General features: G+C 32.1%; 1 protein-coding gene across 2 annotated transcripts; it reads left to right on the top strand.

Annotated features, from left to right (window-relative positions):
* The first annotated feature begins 219 nt into the window (after positions 1-219).
* LOC108662925 (putative LRR receptor-like serine/threonine-protein kinase At1g56130) lies at positions 220-17550 on the top strand. 2 transcript variants are annotated; one of them, XM_088808065.1, is made up of 24 exons: positions 220-550; positions 2561-2753; positions 3489-3560; positions 3785-3856; positions 3954-4025; positions 4324-4395; positions 6211-6282; positions 6397-6468; positions 6594-6665; positions 6748-6816; positions 6919-6990; positions 7558-7629; positions 7741-7806; positions 8819-8884; positions 9090-9134; positions 10105-10169; positions 12967-13343; positions 13916-14114; positions 14187-14345; positions 14641-14759; positions 15324-15534; positions 15632-15863; positions 15977-16127; positions 16998-17550. In XM_088808065.1, the coding sequence occupies exons 1-24, from the start codon at positions 415-417 to the stop codon at positions 17373-17375; spliced, it is 3114 nt and encodes a 1037-aa protein (XP_088664191.1). In that variant the 5' UTR covers positions 220-414; the 3' UTR covers positions 17376-17550. The 2 variants fall into 2 exon arrangements, with proteins under 2 accessions (XP_088664191.1, XP_088664192.1); XM_088808066.1 differs by having other exon boundaries at positions 222-550; positions 15635-15863.
* Positions 17551-19170: the final 1620 nt, after the last annotated feature.

Here is a 19170-nt window from a genome sequence, read left to right as displayed (position 1 = left end):
AAGGAAACTATTTCTTGTCATATATATAGCTCACCATCAATGTATATTGAAAAAAAAAGACTTTTCACAAGTCAAAAAAATTGAAAACGTCATGCATACGAATGAAGTTTATCTAAAAAGAGAATTTGCCATTAGATACCAAAGCATTTATGATAGTATAATGTCCATGTCATGGATGTGCGTCTGACATGTGATGGCCGGTGTGAGCCAAGACATTCGTTAACTTGAGCAGTAGTCAAACTTTCTAACTTGTTACCAAGAGCAGGCTTTTTCATACTTTTCTCTACTTATTATTGGGATTGGTTTGATTCTATCAGGTGGCTCGGCAACTACTAGAGAAGGCAACGCATCAAGTCTTCTCATACAACTTTTTCATTGAACACTAATGAAACAGAGAAGAGAAATGATGAACAAATGATATTTCGAGTGATGATGAAGATGGTGATGAGATCACCACAACATTTGGCTTTGGGTTGTTTCTATGCTCTTTGCATCTTAGGTGCAGCTCAAGCTCAGAATCAATCTCAGCCTGCTACTGATCCTGCTGAAGGTATTTGCTTCTTCTACTGCTGCTTCTGCTTCTGCTTCTCTGTTTATTGTTTCCATCGTTTTCTGATAGTTCATCCATGAATACTGTAAGCAAAGAGCAAGCTCCGGCGATAAGAAAACATCAAACAGCAAACTCCATGCCTAACTTAAAAAAACAACAAACAAAAACAAATGGAAGAAAAGTTTGTCCTTGACATGTAAATCCTTCTTTTTATTTATTTTAAAACTCGTATATTATGTCTATATTTTGATTGTTACTTTTATTAAATGTTTTAAAGTTAAAGAGAAGTAAAAAGTACATTTAATGAAATATAAAGATAAATAATGTTTTGAATGATTAAAAATAAAAAATTTAATCTCTTGTAAATAATAATGCATTATTTTACTTTTACATGAAATAATTATTTGTAACTTTTGTTCCAAATTTTCATAATTAATTAGAGTTTTTGAGAAGTATTAGTATCCATTTATTTGTCTATTTTTCATTTTTAAAATTTCCAGAGTTACCCTTTTTTTAGCCGTTAATATTTTTATTTTTGATATTTAAAATTAATTTTTATGATTTTTTTTACTTTTTTATATTATAAGTCATAAAACATTAATTTGAAAAAAAAATTTAAATATAGAACATATTAAAATCAATTAAAAAATTTAGACACATGAAAGTTTTTTATAGCACGTTTGGTTCGCGGAATAGACAGGAATGGAATAAAATAGCTATTACGTGAGAATAGAATGAGATGATAATAGAATAGAATAGGTATTATATAGTTTGGTATGATAAATGGAATAGAGCAGGAATGATTATTATGACGTATTACAGTGTTTGGTTGGTAAAAATAACTTTGGAATAAGAAAAGAATAAAAATAAAAAGATAAAAATACCCATTATTATATAATAATTATTTAATTTTTATTTTATTTTTTAAATATTAATATTTTATTTATAATCTAATCATTAATATTACAAAATACTAATATTTTATTTATAATTTAAATGTTATAATGATTATTTATTTTTAAATTATTTTATTTTTAAACATTAATAATGTATAATTTATTTAAAATATTAAAAATTGATAGTTTAAATATTAATATTTTATTTATACTTTAATCATTAATATTAAATGTTATTGTGATTATTTATTTTTATTTTATTTTATCTTTTAAATATTAATAATTTATATTTTTAAATATTAATAGTTGATTATTTAACTATTAATATTTTATTTGTAATTTAATCATTAATATTATAAAATACTACTATTCTATTTATAATTTAAATGTTATTATGATTATTTGTTTTTATTTTATTTTTTAAATATTAATAATTTATAATTGATTGAAAATATTAATAATTGGTAATTTAATTTATAATTTAAATATTATTATGATTAAAATATTAATACTTTTAATTAATTTTTAAATTCAAAATATTTTATAATATATAATTAATAACTTAACCTTTTTATTATAATAAGATTTATTTTTCTCTATTTGCATTTTTCATTTTTTAATTTAAATTTCACTTAATAATTTAAAAATTAATATTTTAAAATACTAATTTTTTATTTATAATTTAAATATGTTATAATTAAAATATAAAAATATTAATATTTTTATATTTTAATTTAAAATATTAATTTTATAAATTTAAATTTATCATTTTTAAAAATAAATAATGATATTTTAATCCAAAATGTATAAATTTTATTTCCATAGGTGTGAAATAGTTAATACCATGAGGGATAGTGGTATTAGTTATTTCAAACTTTTGCCTAATTTTAAAGAATAGCCATTCCTTTTGGAATGGCTATTCCTTCCCAAAGAGCAAACCAAACGAGGGATAAAATTTTATAAGGAATAGAGAGGCCACCGACCAAACATGACCTTATAGTGACCCATGAACAGTAATAATTGAAAGTAAGGGTGTTGTAAGCTTTTTGGTTTTGCCCAAGTTTTCTGTAATTTTTCTGTAATTGAAAGCAAACACGGTAAACTTGGAATGCAGTAAGAGCATTGAACTCAATATTTCAACAATGGGGAATATCAGCGAGACAAGGCCAATGGAACATAAGCGGCGAACCATGCAGCGGAGCTGCCCTCGACTCTGACTCTGCAAACTTTGAAAGCGGAGATTACAACCCTATCATCCAATGCGACTGTTCTTTCAACAGTCGCTCCACTTGCCACATCACCCGTCTGTATGCATCCTTTTTTTTTTTTTTTAAATTGGCTTCCTTATTTCAGTGGGTGCAGTAAGCCAATGTTGTTAACAGAAAATGCAAAGAATCTGTTTGACATTATGTCTGAATGGTGATTGCTCAAGTTCAAATAGCCTCGGACAGTGCTTGCATTGATGCTAAAATTGCCTGCTTGCTATTGGTTCCTTTAGAAAATGTAGTTTCTTTTTTTTTTTTTGTAAATTTAGCTATGGAAGCACGTTGTCTGCCTGGGAGATGCTTGAACTTCCAACGTATTTAAATTCTGAGGGAGAGATAATATTTTTGTTTTGAAGTGCTAGGGAGTTTTTTTTTTTTTTTTGGCTCGAATCCCATTGAGTTTAATACGTATAAAATAAAAGAAAAAGGTAATTTTATTAAATGTGATGCACTTTCGATTTGCCTTCGATTCTTTCTCAGCAGAGGAACTGAGTAATGCATGCAATGATTGGGTTTTGGGCCATTGTAATCATGGATTATTAGTGGGTATTTGTTTATTTATTTTTCCAAAAAGACACTCAAATTTCTGTTACTACAAATAAAGAAACTGAACGCTTGACTCTAATTCATGTTTGAAGAATGTTCTTATTATGTAATACTTAATTGTTAGTATTATTATGTATATGATGATGAGAGTTTAATATCTGAATTTTTGGACTAATGTATTTGAGAAAGCTTCATTTCATATGTCCTTATTCCAGATAACTTTTTTTACAGGAAAGTTTATGCGCTGAATGTCGTGGGTGTGATTCCTGATGAGCTTTGGACTTTGACTTTTCTTACCAATCTGTATGATTTCCATTTACACGCGTTTATACTTAGAATTCTATAGTTTTAATGATTACATACTTTGATATCTGTGCTAAGATCAAGCTGCTGCCAAACTTGAAATGTGCATTATGTTGCATGACTTTGGCTATACTGTTACCGTCCAGCACAAGCAGAATAGTTTCTCACTGTGGATTGGTCATGTTTACTTCTGTTAAGAATACTGACTTCCCCTCTTCTTTCAGGAAGCTGGGCCAAAATTACTTGACAGGTCCCTTATCTGCTTCGATTGGCAATCTAATTCGAATGCAGTGGCTGTACGGCGTTGCAACTTTTGTAATTTATAAACTTTCAGTCTTGACTTTATTTTTATTCATCTTTTCTGTTCTGATATGTAATCTTTGTTTTCAATAGGGACCTTGGCATTAATGCATTATCAGGGGAGCTTCCGAAGGAAATTGGATTGCTTACTGATTTAAGATCATTGTAAGCTAATCTCATTCTTCTGTATAATTTATTTAGCACCTTGTTTTTTCAACTCTTTATGGTTGCACGATGGTCATCATCTCCAACTGAAGGTTTCTGAAGTATATATACATATATATATATATATAATGTTTCCAACTATAGGATTTGTTTACCTAAGATTGTTGTTCCTTGACTTCCCTTTTTGTTCCTCATATATCGGGTTGCCTTCTCAAATTTGTTGAACTGATTTCTACTAAAGCAAACAAAGTGCTTGAGATGTATAATCTATTTATTTATGTACTTCTTCATATGGCAGGGCCATTGGAACTAATAACTTCTCGGGTCCTCTGCCATCAGAGATTGGCAATTGCTCAATGCTAGAACAACTGTAAGTTCTTGTACAATGTTGGACATTCCTTCCATTTTCAGTGGAGATTCTGCAAGCTTTGATAGGAAAAAGTTCCTATCTTGGAAATGGATCTATAACATATGAAAAACTAAAATAAATCAACGTGTGTGTCACTCAGATGATCATTTATTTGCAAAAGCTCCTATGGTTGGTGATTCCCCAATATCAATGCTCTGCAGAAGAAAGGTATTTAATTGACAAGGCCAGAATATTAGACAACCTAAACAGTGTGAAAGAGAACAACTTATATAGAGACATGCTGGTAACAATTATTTAAAATCACTTAGAGTTTTGATGAATCACATGATATGTTTATTATTTTATTGTTCAAAAGACATAAGATGTTTACAATCCAAATACAAATTTAAATTTAGGGCTTAGGCTAGTCTAAAACATTGACATGTTATACTTTTGTCTAGTTCTTGGCTTCTAGTCTATTCGTATACGCAACCTCCATTAATTTTAAGAATTTTTAGAATATTTGGGTATTTATTTTGAAGTATGGAAGATGGTGAAAAATTAAATTTTGGTTGATTTAAAATTATAATAATTACTTTTGAAGATCAATCACTGGGTCATCATTGCCATAAGATACATTGATCCTTCAATGCACAGGAATTATGATGTTATGGACAATTGAAGTGAGGTTCCAGAGCAGAACTATCGTTTGTTGGGAACCAATGGGATCTTTGCTTAGGCTTCTGAACGAACTATGATGAAAACCGAGTTTTTTTTTTTTTTTTTTTCTGCAGCATTATCATTCTCCTCATCACCGGAGCTGTGATGAAAACCAAGTTGGCTTTGAAAGAACATCTAGTTTTAATAGATCATGGTCATGTTATAACTGAGAAAATAAGCACAAGCAAACAATTACTCAAAATAAAACTGTGGAAACAGGAACAAGACAATAATTACATGAAGGAATATATGTAAAAAGCCTAACAACCCAAAAACATTACTAAACGAAGACTCACTTTTGTGCAAAACCTTGCAGAAAGTGATTTACTGGTTCAATTCTTCAAAATCTTTTTAAAGAAATTTGCATCTGCTTCTGACAGCTAAGGCTCTCTTTTATGCTGTATTTAATTAACTGGGATATTGAAACCATTTAGAAGAAAGTAATTCAGGAAAGATATTTGTGTCCACAGAGCGTCAATTGATAACTGACGGTGGCACCTTTCTTTTATATAGACAATCATTATATATTGCCATACCATTTAGTAGGCTATGAGTATGTTTGACCTTATTGGTGGCTAGACTTTTGCTTAATGACTACTCTAAGCCTTTTAAATTCTCTAAGATTTTGTATTCTGTGAGGTACTGCAATGATTCCTGTCCTATGGGCATAATGGCTTAAATAATAGAAGAAGTTATTGCTATTATGAATTGTATATTTTAAACATTAAACAAATCACGGATATTAAAATAACAGTTTGTAATGCATGTTTAGATTTTTATTTTTTGTAACTGCTGTAGAACTTGACAACCTTAAATCTATTTATTTTTTGTTGATCCTCTTTGTTAGGAAGGACCAGATGATAGATTTCTCTATCAATTTACATGTTTGACTATGAAGTCTCTGGAGTTTCTAGGATGTTCCATGCTTGAAGTATTATGTATCAAAACTTGCAGTTAGTTCCTATAAGATTCTGTTATATATCTTCTTTTGTAGTGTCTGTGTACCTTTCTGAAGTTTGATACTTATGATTTATGATCAATTACATTTCTGCATTTTTTCTCGATAAAAAACATTAAAGACAATCAGAAATAATGGAACCTTGTTTATTTTGGCAGTTATTTTGATAGTTCCGGTGTAACTGGTGAGATTCCTTCAACATTCACTAATCTGCAGAACCTGCAAACAGTGTAAGAATGTTTTTGATGCTTTTTTCTTTCTAGAAACTTTCAAACACATATGCTTTGTTGGAAGAAAGGAGTATATTCATGAAAAGTTTGAAGCAATACTTCAATTTATTTCAGGTGGGCATCAGACACAGAACTTACAGGGAGGATACCTGACTTTATAGGGAATTGGTCAAAGCTTCGTGACTTGTATGGTTATTTTCTTTATGTGATTCTAAAGTCTTTTTTGAAAGAGAGCAGAGGAAAATGATAGCTATTTGTGTTATTGCTATCACTGCACAATTTATAACGTTCAATCTATTATATGATTGTAGGAGATTTCAAGGAAACTCTTTTGAAGGTCCAATACCTTCAACATTTTCCAATCTTACTTCACTGACAGAGTTGTGAGTGCCTACATCCTTTCTGTAACTTTGCTAATATGTTGAAGGTCTGTGATGCCAACAATCCAGTGTTATTTAATTATAGGAGGATAAGCGGTTTATCTAATGGAAGTTCTCTATCATTTATGAAGGATATAAAGTCCTTAACTATCTTGTAAGCTATCTCAGTTTCAGTTTATGATTCAATTTGTTCCTTCTTCTCCCCTGTTGTCCAATAGCTTAGTTACATTGTCTCAAGAAAGGATATTTCGTGCAGAGATCTAAGGAACAATAATATTTCTGATACAATTCCATCCACTATTGGAGAATACCAGAGTTTGACGCAGCTGTAAGTTATTCTCCTTAGCGGTTGTTTGCTTAGTTACAATTCAGAATTCTGTCAAGGCAGTTTCTGAGTGAGTTGGACCTGAAAGCAGTCAATTGACCACTTGATTGGTCCTTCTAACCTGATGGTCAGATATTTTATGAGCGCTATATAAAGTTTATTAAGTATATTTAAATGATACTACTTAGCTGGTTGGTTGGTGTGCTTGTAACCAGAACCCATTTTATTTAAAATCGGTTTAGCCACCATTTTACACAAAATCTAAAGTTAATTGTTTTCTTGTGTGTGCGCTTGTTTGTACCGAATGTATGTGTCTGCATCTACATATACAAACATGTCTATGTCTGTGTGCATACATGTGTGTAGAGTATAAATATATATGTATGTATGTATGTATATATGAAAATGTTTTTGCGGGTTCCAAGGTGGTTGTGTTTTGCTGGATTTGTATGAAAGTTTGCCAGCTTTATACTTTGCATAAATAGAGTTGTTTCTTTTATTACTTTTTTCTTTTTGCTTAGTAGTTGTACTTTTTCCTGTAACTGTTTAATTATTAATATTCTTTTCTAGGGATTTAAGCTTCAACAATATAACTGGACAGATCCCAGACTCACTTTTCAATTTGAGTTCGCTCACTCAATTGTAAGATGCAAAATTTAATAAATAGCTTCACATACCTGCTGCTTTTTTTTCTTTAATATACCTGCTGATTTAAATATGAAAGTATAGCAAATTTTGATGTTTTTATTTCAGGTTTCTTGGAAATAATAAGTTAAATGGCTCCCTTCCTGCACAAAAGAGTTCATCTCTTCGCAATATGTAAGAGCAACTTATGTCTTGTCACTCGATGTGATCATAATATACTAAGAAACAAATTAATTTGGACTAACTGTATATTCCCAGTCAATATCTTTTAGTTTTTCCAATCCAAGGGACATTTCGAGCTTCAATCTCTTCTTCAAATTATTGCTGCAATGGCTTTATCTTTGTCCTGAAAGAACCTTGGGACCCAGCTGATAAAGTTCTGTGTAGGACGAAAGATATATATATATATATATATATATGTATATATATATATATATATGTATGTATGTATATATATATATATATATGTATGTATGTATATATATATATATATGTATGTATGTATATATATATATATATATATGTATGTATGTATATATATATATATATATATATGTATGTATGTATATGTATATATATATATATGTATGTATGTATATGTATATATATATATATGTATGTATGTATATATATATATATATGTATGTATGTATGTGTATGTATGTATGTATGTGTATGTATTTATATATGTATATGTATATATACCACTTTGTGAAAAAAAAATAATTCAATGTAGTATATGTGCTTTAGAAAATTTAGATGCGCTGTTGAATTTGTATGAAGCTTGATGTGTATGTGGCTGTTCACTATTTCTTTTACTTATTTAAGTCTCTTAGTGGTTCTTCAATGCAAAAGGAATATGATTTATCTGAAAAGGATGTTGTATTTAGACCTATTTCTGCTAGGAAATCATATATGTTGCTGAGTTAGACATCTGAAGGTAGAGATGAAGGCACATTGATCATGCCATAGCCTTTGAATGACCTATTGCTGCTGTTTTGTTTTACCTTGCAAACTAGAGACCATATGTCTAGCAAAGGTGCAAGGCCAACTAGCTTTGATATTTGTGGGGAAACATAGAGGTGTAGAAGTTTTGGATGGTGTTAACAACTTGCATGGGCTGATGTGATTTGACTAGTGCTTAATTCTCTGAATGTGTGCCATTCTAAACACACAACCCTTGCAGAGATGTGTCGTACAACAATTTAGCTGGGAGCTTTCCTTCTTGGGTCAACGAACCAAATTTGTCGATGTAAGTCTCTTATAGGTTCATAATTGCACATATGCAATATGATCAATGTATATATTTACACACTGCCAAAGATATTGTCTTCTGCTAGCTTTTGAGTATTGTATGTTCAATATTATAGAAAACTTCAAATCTGTAAAATTGGTTTTCATTCTATGTACACTTAATATTGAAATTGACTGCTTTCTTTATGGTGTGTAATATGCAGTAATTTAGTTGCCAACAACTTCACAATAGGACAGTCAAACAGCAGGTGATTCTTAGTGCTATCTTCACTTATTTATGATTGAACATGTGAAGTTGACTTAAAATGTATTTGCTCTCTCTCTAATCAGAATATTAATGTTCTTACTTGTATTTTGGTCATTTGCCCTTGTTAAGTTGCTGATCATGGGCCACAAGTGAGCTATAAGTGATAATGTAGTTTTCTTTTGATAAGTTATTGGCAATATCTATGAGGTTTGGAACATGGTAATAAGCTGTTCAATGCTTAAAATTATCCTTTGTCTCTATCCACTTTCTGAATCTTGTATTATGATGCTGTATAATGAATAATAAGTAAATATATACTATTATATCTGGAGAATAAAACTGGCTCCTTCCCTGTTGTCACTCTTGAAGAAGAAGGGAAAAAGAACAGCAGCTGATTGCATTTTTTTGCAGACTCCATGATGCAGCATGGAAAGAAGTCGCTTGACTTAAAGATTTTATTTTGTAATGTTATGCTTTATGAGCTTAATTGTACCCTTTATAAATTTGGGTTATAGGCTATTTTATAGTAATTAGTTTTGCTTATTTATCACGAATTGCATTTTTACATTTATGTTTGTTATTCATGTTTTATCAGGGTTTAGGATATAGCCAGTAGATATCTATGTTCTTTTTAGTTTCTAGAATGCTTCGATTGTGAGGTATTGAGCTTTTGGATTATCAATTATTGAGTATTGAGATTTTCTTCCTCTATTAATTCTTTCTTGTTTTCTTTCCCTTATTCTTCTGCTTCTCCCCAATTTCCCCTGTTTCTCTCTAATTTATTTTGTCTCTCTCTGATTCTATTATCTGTCTCTTTTCCCCTCCTTGTTCTGCATAACTCTATTTAAGAATTTAAAAGGTTTAAGTCAGCTTACATAGCCTTATTGAGATTTAGATGGTCAAACATCTTCAAACATTGCTAAGCGTGTAATCATCATCCTTATGCAACTCCATTGCTCTTCTATTTTCAGTGTTTTGCCATCAGGATTGAACTGCCTTCAACGGAATTTTCCTTGCAATCGAGGACGTGGAACCTGTAAGTGTAGTTAAAACTTTCCCTTCTTTGTGAGAAACAAATAGGTTGGCAGACAGAATACAGGGACCTTCTTGAGTTCACTACATGCGTTATTGGCAAAAATTAGTGGAAAATTTTGTTGCTAGGTCAAGTACTTCCATGTAATTCTCAATGATTGTGGATGAGTTAAGTTAGACGCAAAGAACTGGAAATTATACACTCCCAAGAAATAACTATTTGGAAAAAGGAAAATATTAAATTGATGGAATGATGACATTGTACAATTGATCTTTCCTTGTGATTCATAAACTTGTCAAATTCCCAAGGAAATTAGTTCAAATCAAAAGAAAAAACTGCAAAAAAGAAAAGCGAAAAAGAGGTTAAATATTTTGAGAAAAATTTAATGCTTAATATATGCCTTTCGAAAAAAATAAAAAAGAAAAGCTTAATATACATGATTTCCATTGTCTTACTCACCAATAATATTTATAAAAAAATCTTTAGGTATCCATCATATCTTGCAAAGATTAGAATTGATGGGGAATGAAAAGTTAATAACATTATATAGAACTGGGTTCATTGCCTATTATTACCATAGGAAGTGCATAGTAGAGGAGAACAAATATTACTATATTACAACTATACTGCAATATGCAATCATCACTAATGTAAATTTTGAAAGGTGAAAAGGGAATCGCAAAATGAAATTATATACTTTACTTTATTCTCTAATCATCTTCATTTGAGAGAATATAAAAGTTTAAAGGGTGTCTGGAGGAATTTTATTTTGCCTCCAAACCCTCTGTAAACAGGGTAGCAATCGTTACTCTCTTTCACTCTACCGTCCTCCACTTTTACCCCACCCAAAAACATGCTAGGTAGGTGGACAGGTTGCTAGAATTCAAATACCAGGTTTCAGGAGCACGCTGAATGGCTAGTGATTAGGGCCTTTTAAGGCCTACTATTATTAAAGTAATTGGTGAAACAGAGCAGGAAGGGTTGACAATTGCGGATTAAAGGGAAAGAGGGCTTGTTGTGAATTATTTTGGAGTGTAAAACAGTAGAAAATTTAGTTTCAGAAGAAGGCAAGAAAGATGATAAAAGAGGAAAGAGTAGAAATAGAACACAAGATAGAACACTATTATCTTGTAAGGATTAAAAGTTACAAACAGGATATCATCTACTAAAAACATGACAGATCAACTTGCACCCCATCTAAACAAATTTAGGATTCTTTAACTTAGGCAAATTAATATCTGCTATAGCTCCAAACTCCCAAATACATACAGTGTTTAAAAATCAGAACATAAATCTGCAGTCTCTTGATTTTAATAAATTCGGAGCAACCTTTATATTCCCGAGGAATAGATTGAATGGCTCTTGCACTTAAGCTTAAGTTTTCAGGTGAAGTAATGAGAACTGCCAGAGATTTTTTCTGGTAACTTCCTGTTTTATGTTAAACAGAGAGACTACAGACACACTGAGTTTAGTTTCATAAATAAAAGGGCCTTGAATGCCTCATTAGGCAAAAATGAAATTGGAAATAATTGCATTAAAGGTGCGCAACTCAACTTGATAAAAGGCTTTTACTTTCTCAATCCTAAATATTACATGTGAAATTGCAAATGAAACCTTCTATCTAGCTGCATTAGTTGGGAGCTGAAGAAAATTAAGGGGAGATAATGATGAAAATGATTTGTTGTATTATATTTTATTGGAGGGAGTAGTTGAGAACTAAAGTACCTATTCTTCTAGGCCAGAATTATTTATATGGCCCCTTTAACAATTTGAGACAAACTAAAGCTACATAACTGAGTGTTGAACCAATCATATTGTTCCATGGAGTATATTTAAGCTCCTATCTGAGATTGAAACTTAAATTTGAAATACCTCATCCATTTAGTTATCAAACCCATAGTTAAGTGGTTTAATGAATGGGTACCCATAGGTATCCATTTATATCCTTGAACAATGACTGCAACTATTCTTTCTTTTAACACACATTTCTTTACATTTAAAACTCATTAAAATAATTTTATAAATGTCCTTGTAGGTTAGAATTTTTAGGCATTTGTAGACGCTCAATAATGAAATTCCTAAAACTTACTAAAATTGTGTTTTGGCATTCCTTTACCCCCTAAACTTAAATAATCTTTTGAGGACTGTATACAGGTTACATTTTACTAATACCAATTATTTTCAGGTTGGATGCTTAACATGATAAAAAAGTCCAGGTTGTTTGTTGACCCATTTAGTGTATGTTATTCATTGTGTTGTTTTATATTTGTTAGTCATGTGGTAGGCTCGTTGGTTATGTCCTGGTTGTTTGTTGATCCATTTGGTGTGCATGTGTGTGCTTTTTTTTATCTTTGAAAGGCCCATTTGGTGTGTGTTATTTGTTGTTTGTTGTCCCATATTTGTCGGTCATGCAGTAGGTTTGTCTGTTTGCGTTGTTTGTGTTGGGCATACATATAAATGCGACTGGTTTTTCTCGTGTTTAAGTTTGGGATTTATTGTGACCTTATATGTAGTTCAGGTTTTTGCATTTATTGCCAATTAATTTTAGGTTGGATGTTTAATACAATTTCAATGCAGGTTGTTCCTTGACTTGTTTGTTATGTTGATTGCCATCCCTTATTTGTTGTCCGCATAGTAAGCTTGTTTGTTTCAGTTGTTGGTATTGAGCTAACGCCATTGGCGGGTTGGGGGGGAGTGCTCAATAGTATGATCATAAGTGTGCCTACTATGCTAATATTTTCTTGTAAAGAACCTTTTTCAGTGTGATTGATGAATATCTCTTTTCTTTTTGGTTTCCCAGATTATAACTTTGCAATTAAGTGTGGTGGTCCACAGATTACATCATCCGATGGGACTCTGTTCGAGAGGGATAATGAGACTCTTGGTCCAGCATCATATTATGTGACTGACACAAATAGGTGGGCAGTCAGTAATGTTGGGTATTTCACTGGGAGCAATAATCCACAGTACACAATTTCTTCATCATCTCAGTTCACAAGCACCCTAGATCCAGAACTATTCCAGACAGCACGGGTTTCTGCTTCATCAATAAGGTACTATGGATTGGGGCTTGAGAATGGAAACTACACTGTGAAGCTCCAGTTTGCAGAAATAGAAATTATGGATACAAATATATGGGAAAGTCTTGGGAGGCGTGTTTTTGATATTTATATCCAGGTCTGTATCACATTACTGAAATCCCTGGGCTGCCCTTTAACTGTTACCTTTCAAACTGTAGTATTCATGATCATGATGTAGAAGGTTTTCTTGATAATTAGAAGTCTTGAAGTAGTGAAAACCTTTGCTGAGCATGTGAAACATATTTAATCCAAACAATTCATTACTTGAAGAATTGCTCTTAGATTCCGTGGTACTGAGACTAACTCCCTAGATTTTCAACATAGGAAATTTCAGAAAATGACCACCCAAGATTTGCTCCCCTCATTTTAAATTTATTATTCGTGGCATCATACAATGCCACCCAGGTAGGAAGTTTTTTGATAAATGGGATATTGTTAGTGCACCTAGCTGTTGCAAAGGTTTGAAGCTTTGAGCTTTGCCCGTAACAAGTCAGTTGGTGCTAACTGAACAAGGCTTCCTTTGGTCTTAGGTAGGATTATTCTAGTTTAAGAGTGACGACCAGTTTTAATGTGATTAATAACTACATTTTTGTTGCTTTCAAAAAAAAAATTTTTTTTTTGTTCGAATAACATTCTTCTTTCTTTAATTTTTGAATTTGATTATTCCAGGGTAATCTTGTTTTGGAAGATTTTGACATACGCAAGGAGGCTGGTGGAGTTTCTAAACGAGCAGTACCAAAAGAGTTTAAGGCTCAGGTATCAGAAAATTACCTTGAAATTCATCTGTTTTGGGCTGGGAAAGGGACTTGCTGTGTACCAGCTCAAGGTAAATATGGACCATCCATTTCAGCAATCAGTGCTACCCCAGGTGAGCAATTAGCAAATTTTCTTGATTTACAGCACAGTATCACAGTATTATTAACTGCAGTCTTTTAAGCAGATTTCATACCTACTGTTAATAATAATGCTCCAACAAGCAAGAAGAGTAGAACGGGTCTGATCGTGGGGATTGTTGTTGGTGTTGGAGCTGTAAGCCTTCTGTCTGTTGCAGCTTTCTGCATTTTTAGGAAAAGAAGGGCCCATAAAAAAGATGATGAAGGTAGAATTTAAAGTCTTGTTGCTGATATTTAAGTTGTTGAACTTCTTTAGTTTGAAGCTGCTTCCGGATATGAACACTTGTCCTGAGCATCCATGTGGTCCTAGTCTTCTATCACAGTTAACAGAGGCAACATTCATTTTAAAGATTTATGGGACCTTAGAAATATTTACTAAAGAACCTTATCTTTAAGAAAAAAACTTAGGTGTATTTATTACCAACTTATAGGCTAAACAAGTGAATTTATCTTTAGACAAGCAGTTTCACAACACTAATCTGTGTTTTCTTGAATTTGCAGAGCTCCTAGGAATAGATGCTAGACCATACACTTTCAGTTATGCTGAACTAAAAGCTGCTACAGAGGATTTCAATCCTGAAAATAAGCTTGGAGAGGGAGGATTTGGGCCAGTCTATAAGGTAATTTGTGGTTGTATTAATAGTAAAGAGGTGGATGAATGCACCTTGTTATGGGATTTTTGTTTGAAATGGAGGCATTTATCTATGCATAAAGTAGATAACACCTCTGAATCCGTGACTAATCTCAGATTGAGAATTACCTTTTTTATCAATTTTACTAAGTGGAAGCAGTTCTCTCCTTTTGATTGTTAATCGTAACATATGCACCCAGGAAAGGATGAAAGCTGGGATAAGACATAGTCATTTGACATGATAAGGAATTGCAATTTACTGATCCTTTTATCCGCCTTAATTGTTTCCATTTGACAACGTAATTGAAGAAATTTGACACATTTGGTGGTTATTCTATTACTTTTCTTTTGAGAAATTGTGTGCTCCAATGGAGGGAACATTGAGGATCGAAGTTGATTACAATTTCATTGAATCAGATTTTAGTCACTGAAATTAACAAACTGAATGAAATGAACTCTATTGTATAAAAATGTTGGAGCATAGCATGATTAATTTTTTTTGTTAAGTTTGTTATATTTTCATTCATTATGTTTGACTTGATTTGAACACCAGGGAAAACTTGATGATGGAAGAGTAATTGCTGTGAAGCAATTGTCCATAGCATCACGCCAAGGCAAGAGTGAGTTTGTTACAGAAATTGCCACCATATCAGCTGTGCAACACCGTAACCTTGTCAAACTATATGGATGCTGTTTCGAGGCAGATCAACGTCTTCTTGTTTATGAGTATCTGGAAAACAAGAGTCTAGATCAAATACTTTTTGGTACGTAGATAGAATATATGAAGCGTTTTATGCTTTTCTCTTGAAGATGGAAAGTTGGAAACATGTTAGTATCTAGTTACATATGGCTTTCATGAAGCAGGAAAAAATTTGAACCTCAGCTGGTCTACACGTTATGATATATGCTTGGGAGTAGCACGAGGTCTAGCTTATCTTCATGAAGAATCAAGCGTCCGTATTGTGCACAGAGATGTCAAGGCCAGTAATATTTTGCTTGGTTCTAATCTCATCCCAAAAATCTCTGATTTTGGTTTAGCCAAACTTTATGATGATAAGAAAACCCACATAAGCACCCGTGTTGCAGGGACAATGTAAGATTCTGAAGACTAGCAACCCTCTTCTTTCTAAACAACTTTATTATTTCTCATCATTTTTATGCCTCTAGTAGATTATTACTAAATGGTTGTTGTCATCACCTATGTAGTGGGTATCTTGCACCGGAGTATGCCATGCGTGGACACCTTACAGAGAAGACTGATGTGTTTGCCTTTGGTGTTGTGGCTCTAGAGATTGTTAGCGGAAGACCTAACTCGGACTCTAGCTTGGAGGAAGAGCAGATCTACCTTCTTGAATGGGTATGAATTAATTTATCATTTTAGTTATATAGTAGATTGTTAGTCTATTAGTGTGCCTAGCTGTTATAGTGGTATCAATGTCTAACCTTGGCCCTAGAACCAAGACTTTGACGTGTAAATAGGTACCGACATTGCTACACTCTGGTGATGGGTGTGAATGATATTTTCTCGTATACTGATTTACATGTCAGTCCATCTTTTTTCTTTTTGCTTTTATTTTTTCCAAAGAGAGAAGTTTTAAAAAGTTTTAATTTAGTACTGCATCATCATTGGATCATAATAACTATAATTTTCTACTAGCAATGTTAGCAATGTGTTTGAAACTTAGCCCTGATGCTTTAACAATATACATGTATTTCACTATTGAAAATGGAATGTCAAGAAAACTACTGTTCACATTAATGTTTGAATTCTGGACATTCCTTGGAATTGACTTATTCTCTCTCTTTCTCTCACAACAGTGCAATTGAAATGGTCCGATTGGAACTTAAGGGAATGTGACTTGCAAAGTTGTTATAGGATTAAAAAGTTTGTGTGACTTGCAATATGGCATATTCACTTCTCTTCTGGTACCTTAAATTGTTTAGCTTTGACAACATTTTCCTTTTGCTTGGGTATGTAATGTTGGGTTTTCTGCTCCAATATTCTTATTCTAGGGGAAAAAGCTGAAGGGAGTGATTACTTGAATTCAAATACTAGTCATGTTCATTTAAATCTCATGTATGATAAATTAGACTCATTGACTTGTATTCATGTGACTTTATACAACTAAAAACACATTCTACACCTTTAGTCCTCTGCTTTCTGAGTTTCATATGCATTATGTCTAATTTTTTTTGTAAAATATTCTTTCATCTTTCTGCTTATAAGGCTTGGTACCTGCATGAAAATGATCGTGAGGTTGAACTAGTGGACGGTAGTTTATCAGAATTCAACGAGGAAGAAGTGAAGCGTGTAATCGGAATAGCTCTTTTGTGCACTCAGACATCACCAATGCAAAGGCCATCCATGTCCCGTGTGGTGGCTATGCTTTCGGGAGACGCTGACGTGAGCAGAGTGGTTTCAAAGCCTGGATACTTGACTGACTGGAAGTTTGATGACACCAGCTTTATGAGTAATCTGGCAACTAGAGCGAGTGAAACCAGCTATGATACCTCAACAAGTACAAGCATAGTAGCTAATACAGAGAATTCACCAATGGACGTTACTAAACCTATGCCCCATAGTATCATTGGAGAGGGAAGGTGAGATTTTCTCCTTTTTGATCATTACTGTTTTGGTGTAAATCTAAATAATTCATGTAGTCTCCATTGTAAATCATGTTTATAACTACAGAATGTAAGCTGCAAGCGGTTACTAATTTGAATGTTTGGTTGGTTTTACAACTATTTCGGAAATAAAATTTGAAGTTTTATCCAGTTTATATCCGTGTAGGGGTGGAGTTTCAATTTACGGTCATGTACAAGTTGATTAGCATCTATTTACCACCAGACAAGCTTCAAAAATGTATTTAGATATCAAACAAAACAAGTCAACATTAGTTAATGTTTCAACAGATTGATGAACTTGTAGATATTATTTTGATTGATTTATTGTTTGACTTAAACTTAATTTTTAATTTTAAAAATTAAACTTTCAAGGAATATTTAGTTTTGTGCAAAACAAAACCATCTATTACATATTTATCAATGTAAATTTACTGTTTTGATAAGCAAAGTGTATATTACACGTTTTGCAATGCAAATTTAGTGTTTTGATAAAGCTAAAGCTAATTGGAGCAAGTCCCTATCTCTTATTGTTTTTTTTTTTTCCACTTGTTCTTGGTTATAGTTTTTTAGTCCTTTTGGACATAATTGTCATGAAATGAAGGCCTCTATTGAGCTTCATTTTGTGTTTTAAAGAAAGCCATTGAAGAATTAACAATGATGGAGAAAAAGTATGGCATTAAATTGTGTGGTTATAGAGAAAGTAACATGAATGCTATGCCTCTCAGCCCCTTACTGATTACATTATAAATGAACCTTTTCTTGATAGCAAGTCTCGTTGGAAAGTCATCTTAGCAATCAAATGGCAAGCTACCTCAATGCTTGTTCCATCTTGGTGGTTTTGTTCATATGTAGCAAGTGGGGTAGTCATAGCTATAAAAGAGGTTGACCTGATTAAAGCAAATAATTGTGAAACTAGAATGAGTTTTGTATAAGTTTTCACAAGTATATTCAATATAGGATCATTACAAATAAGTTTTGCCCTGTACTCATTGCATTAGGTCAAGTTTGTCACGCTGCATTAGTAAAGAAGACTCTTGATTTATGAATTCATCAGTCGTTGTAACAAAGAGTATTCAAACATTGGACAATTGCGCTTAGTCACGAGCATTTCACCATCTCTGTCTACATAAGAATGTTGAATTTGTTCCAGCAACAAAAGGTTACAAGACATAACATCTTTAGATTTTTTTTATTATTTTATATATTATGCTGAGATATTAACATGTTTTTTCATGTGAATTTGAATTGACCCAAATTCATATTTGTTGAAAAGAGTGAAGTATTCATTCTATCGATAATCTGTCGAAACAAATAAAAACGTATAGATAGGAGGGGAACATAAACCTTACCTCCGAATTTACATGATCACAAAATTAAAATTAAGTGAAGGCCTAAAGAAGGTTTTACTTTATGTGCATAATTTTGCATAATTTTGGATGCTACGGTAAAGATAAAAGTCCCATTTTTATAGGATTTTAAGAATAAAAAGAAATAACAATAAAAATAAATTAAGAGTATAACTCATGTACATTTATTTAAAGCGAACATAAGGTAGATAAAGTTTATCTAACTTTAAAATGCCACATAACTCAGATTCTAGTGTTGATAAACCTTATTCAACAAAAAATCTATAGCCTGATTACCTTCCTTGTAAATGTGAGAAATTCTATAGGAAATATTGTTCAAACACTCCTTTATAGATTCCAACAAATACAGGATTTCATAAGACCCTTTCTTGTTCTCTCAAAGCATGTTAATGACTACCAAAGCATCCA

This window comes from Theobroma cacao, chromosome 7 (assembly GCF_053813885.1).
Source record: "Theobroma cacao isolate CCN51 chromosome 7, ASM5381388v1, whole genome shotgun sequence".
In the NCBI taxonomy this organism is placed as follows: Eukaryota; Viridiplantae; Streptophyta; class Magnoliopsida; order Malvales; family Malvaceae; genus Theobroma; species Theobroma cacao.
Note: the sequence above shows the minus strand (reverse complement) of the source record. Positions and strands in the feature narration are given on the sequence as shown.

Bases quoted from the DNA above. Each gene is read 5' to 3' on its own strand.
- LOC108662925 (XM_088808065.1), top strand. From the start codon at position 415: ATGATATTTCGAGTGATGATGAAGATGGTGATGAGATCACCACAACAT. The intron at 7,807-8,818 runs GTAAGAGCAACT...CAACCCTTGCAG, and splicing joins AGTTCATCTCTTCGCAATAT to AGATGTGTCGTACAACAATT. The intron at 14,115-14,186 runs GTGAGCAATTAG...TCTTTTAAGCAG, and splicing joins AGCAATCAGTGCTACCCCAG to ATTTCATACCTACTGTTAAT.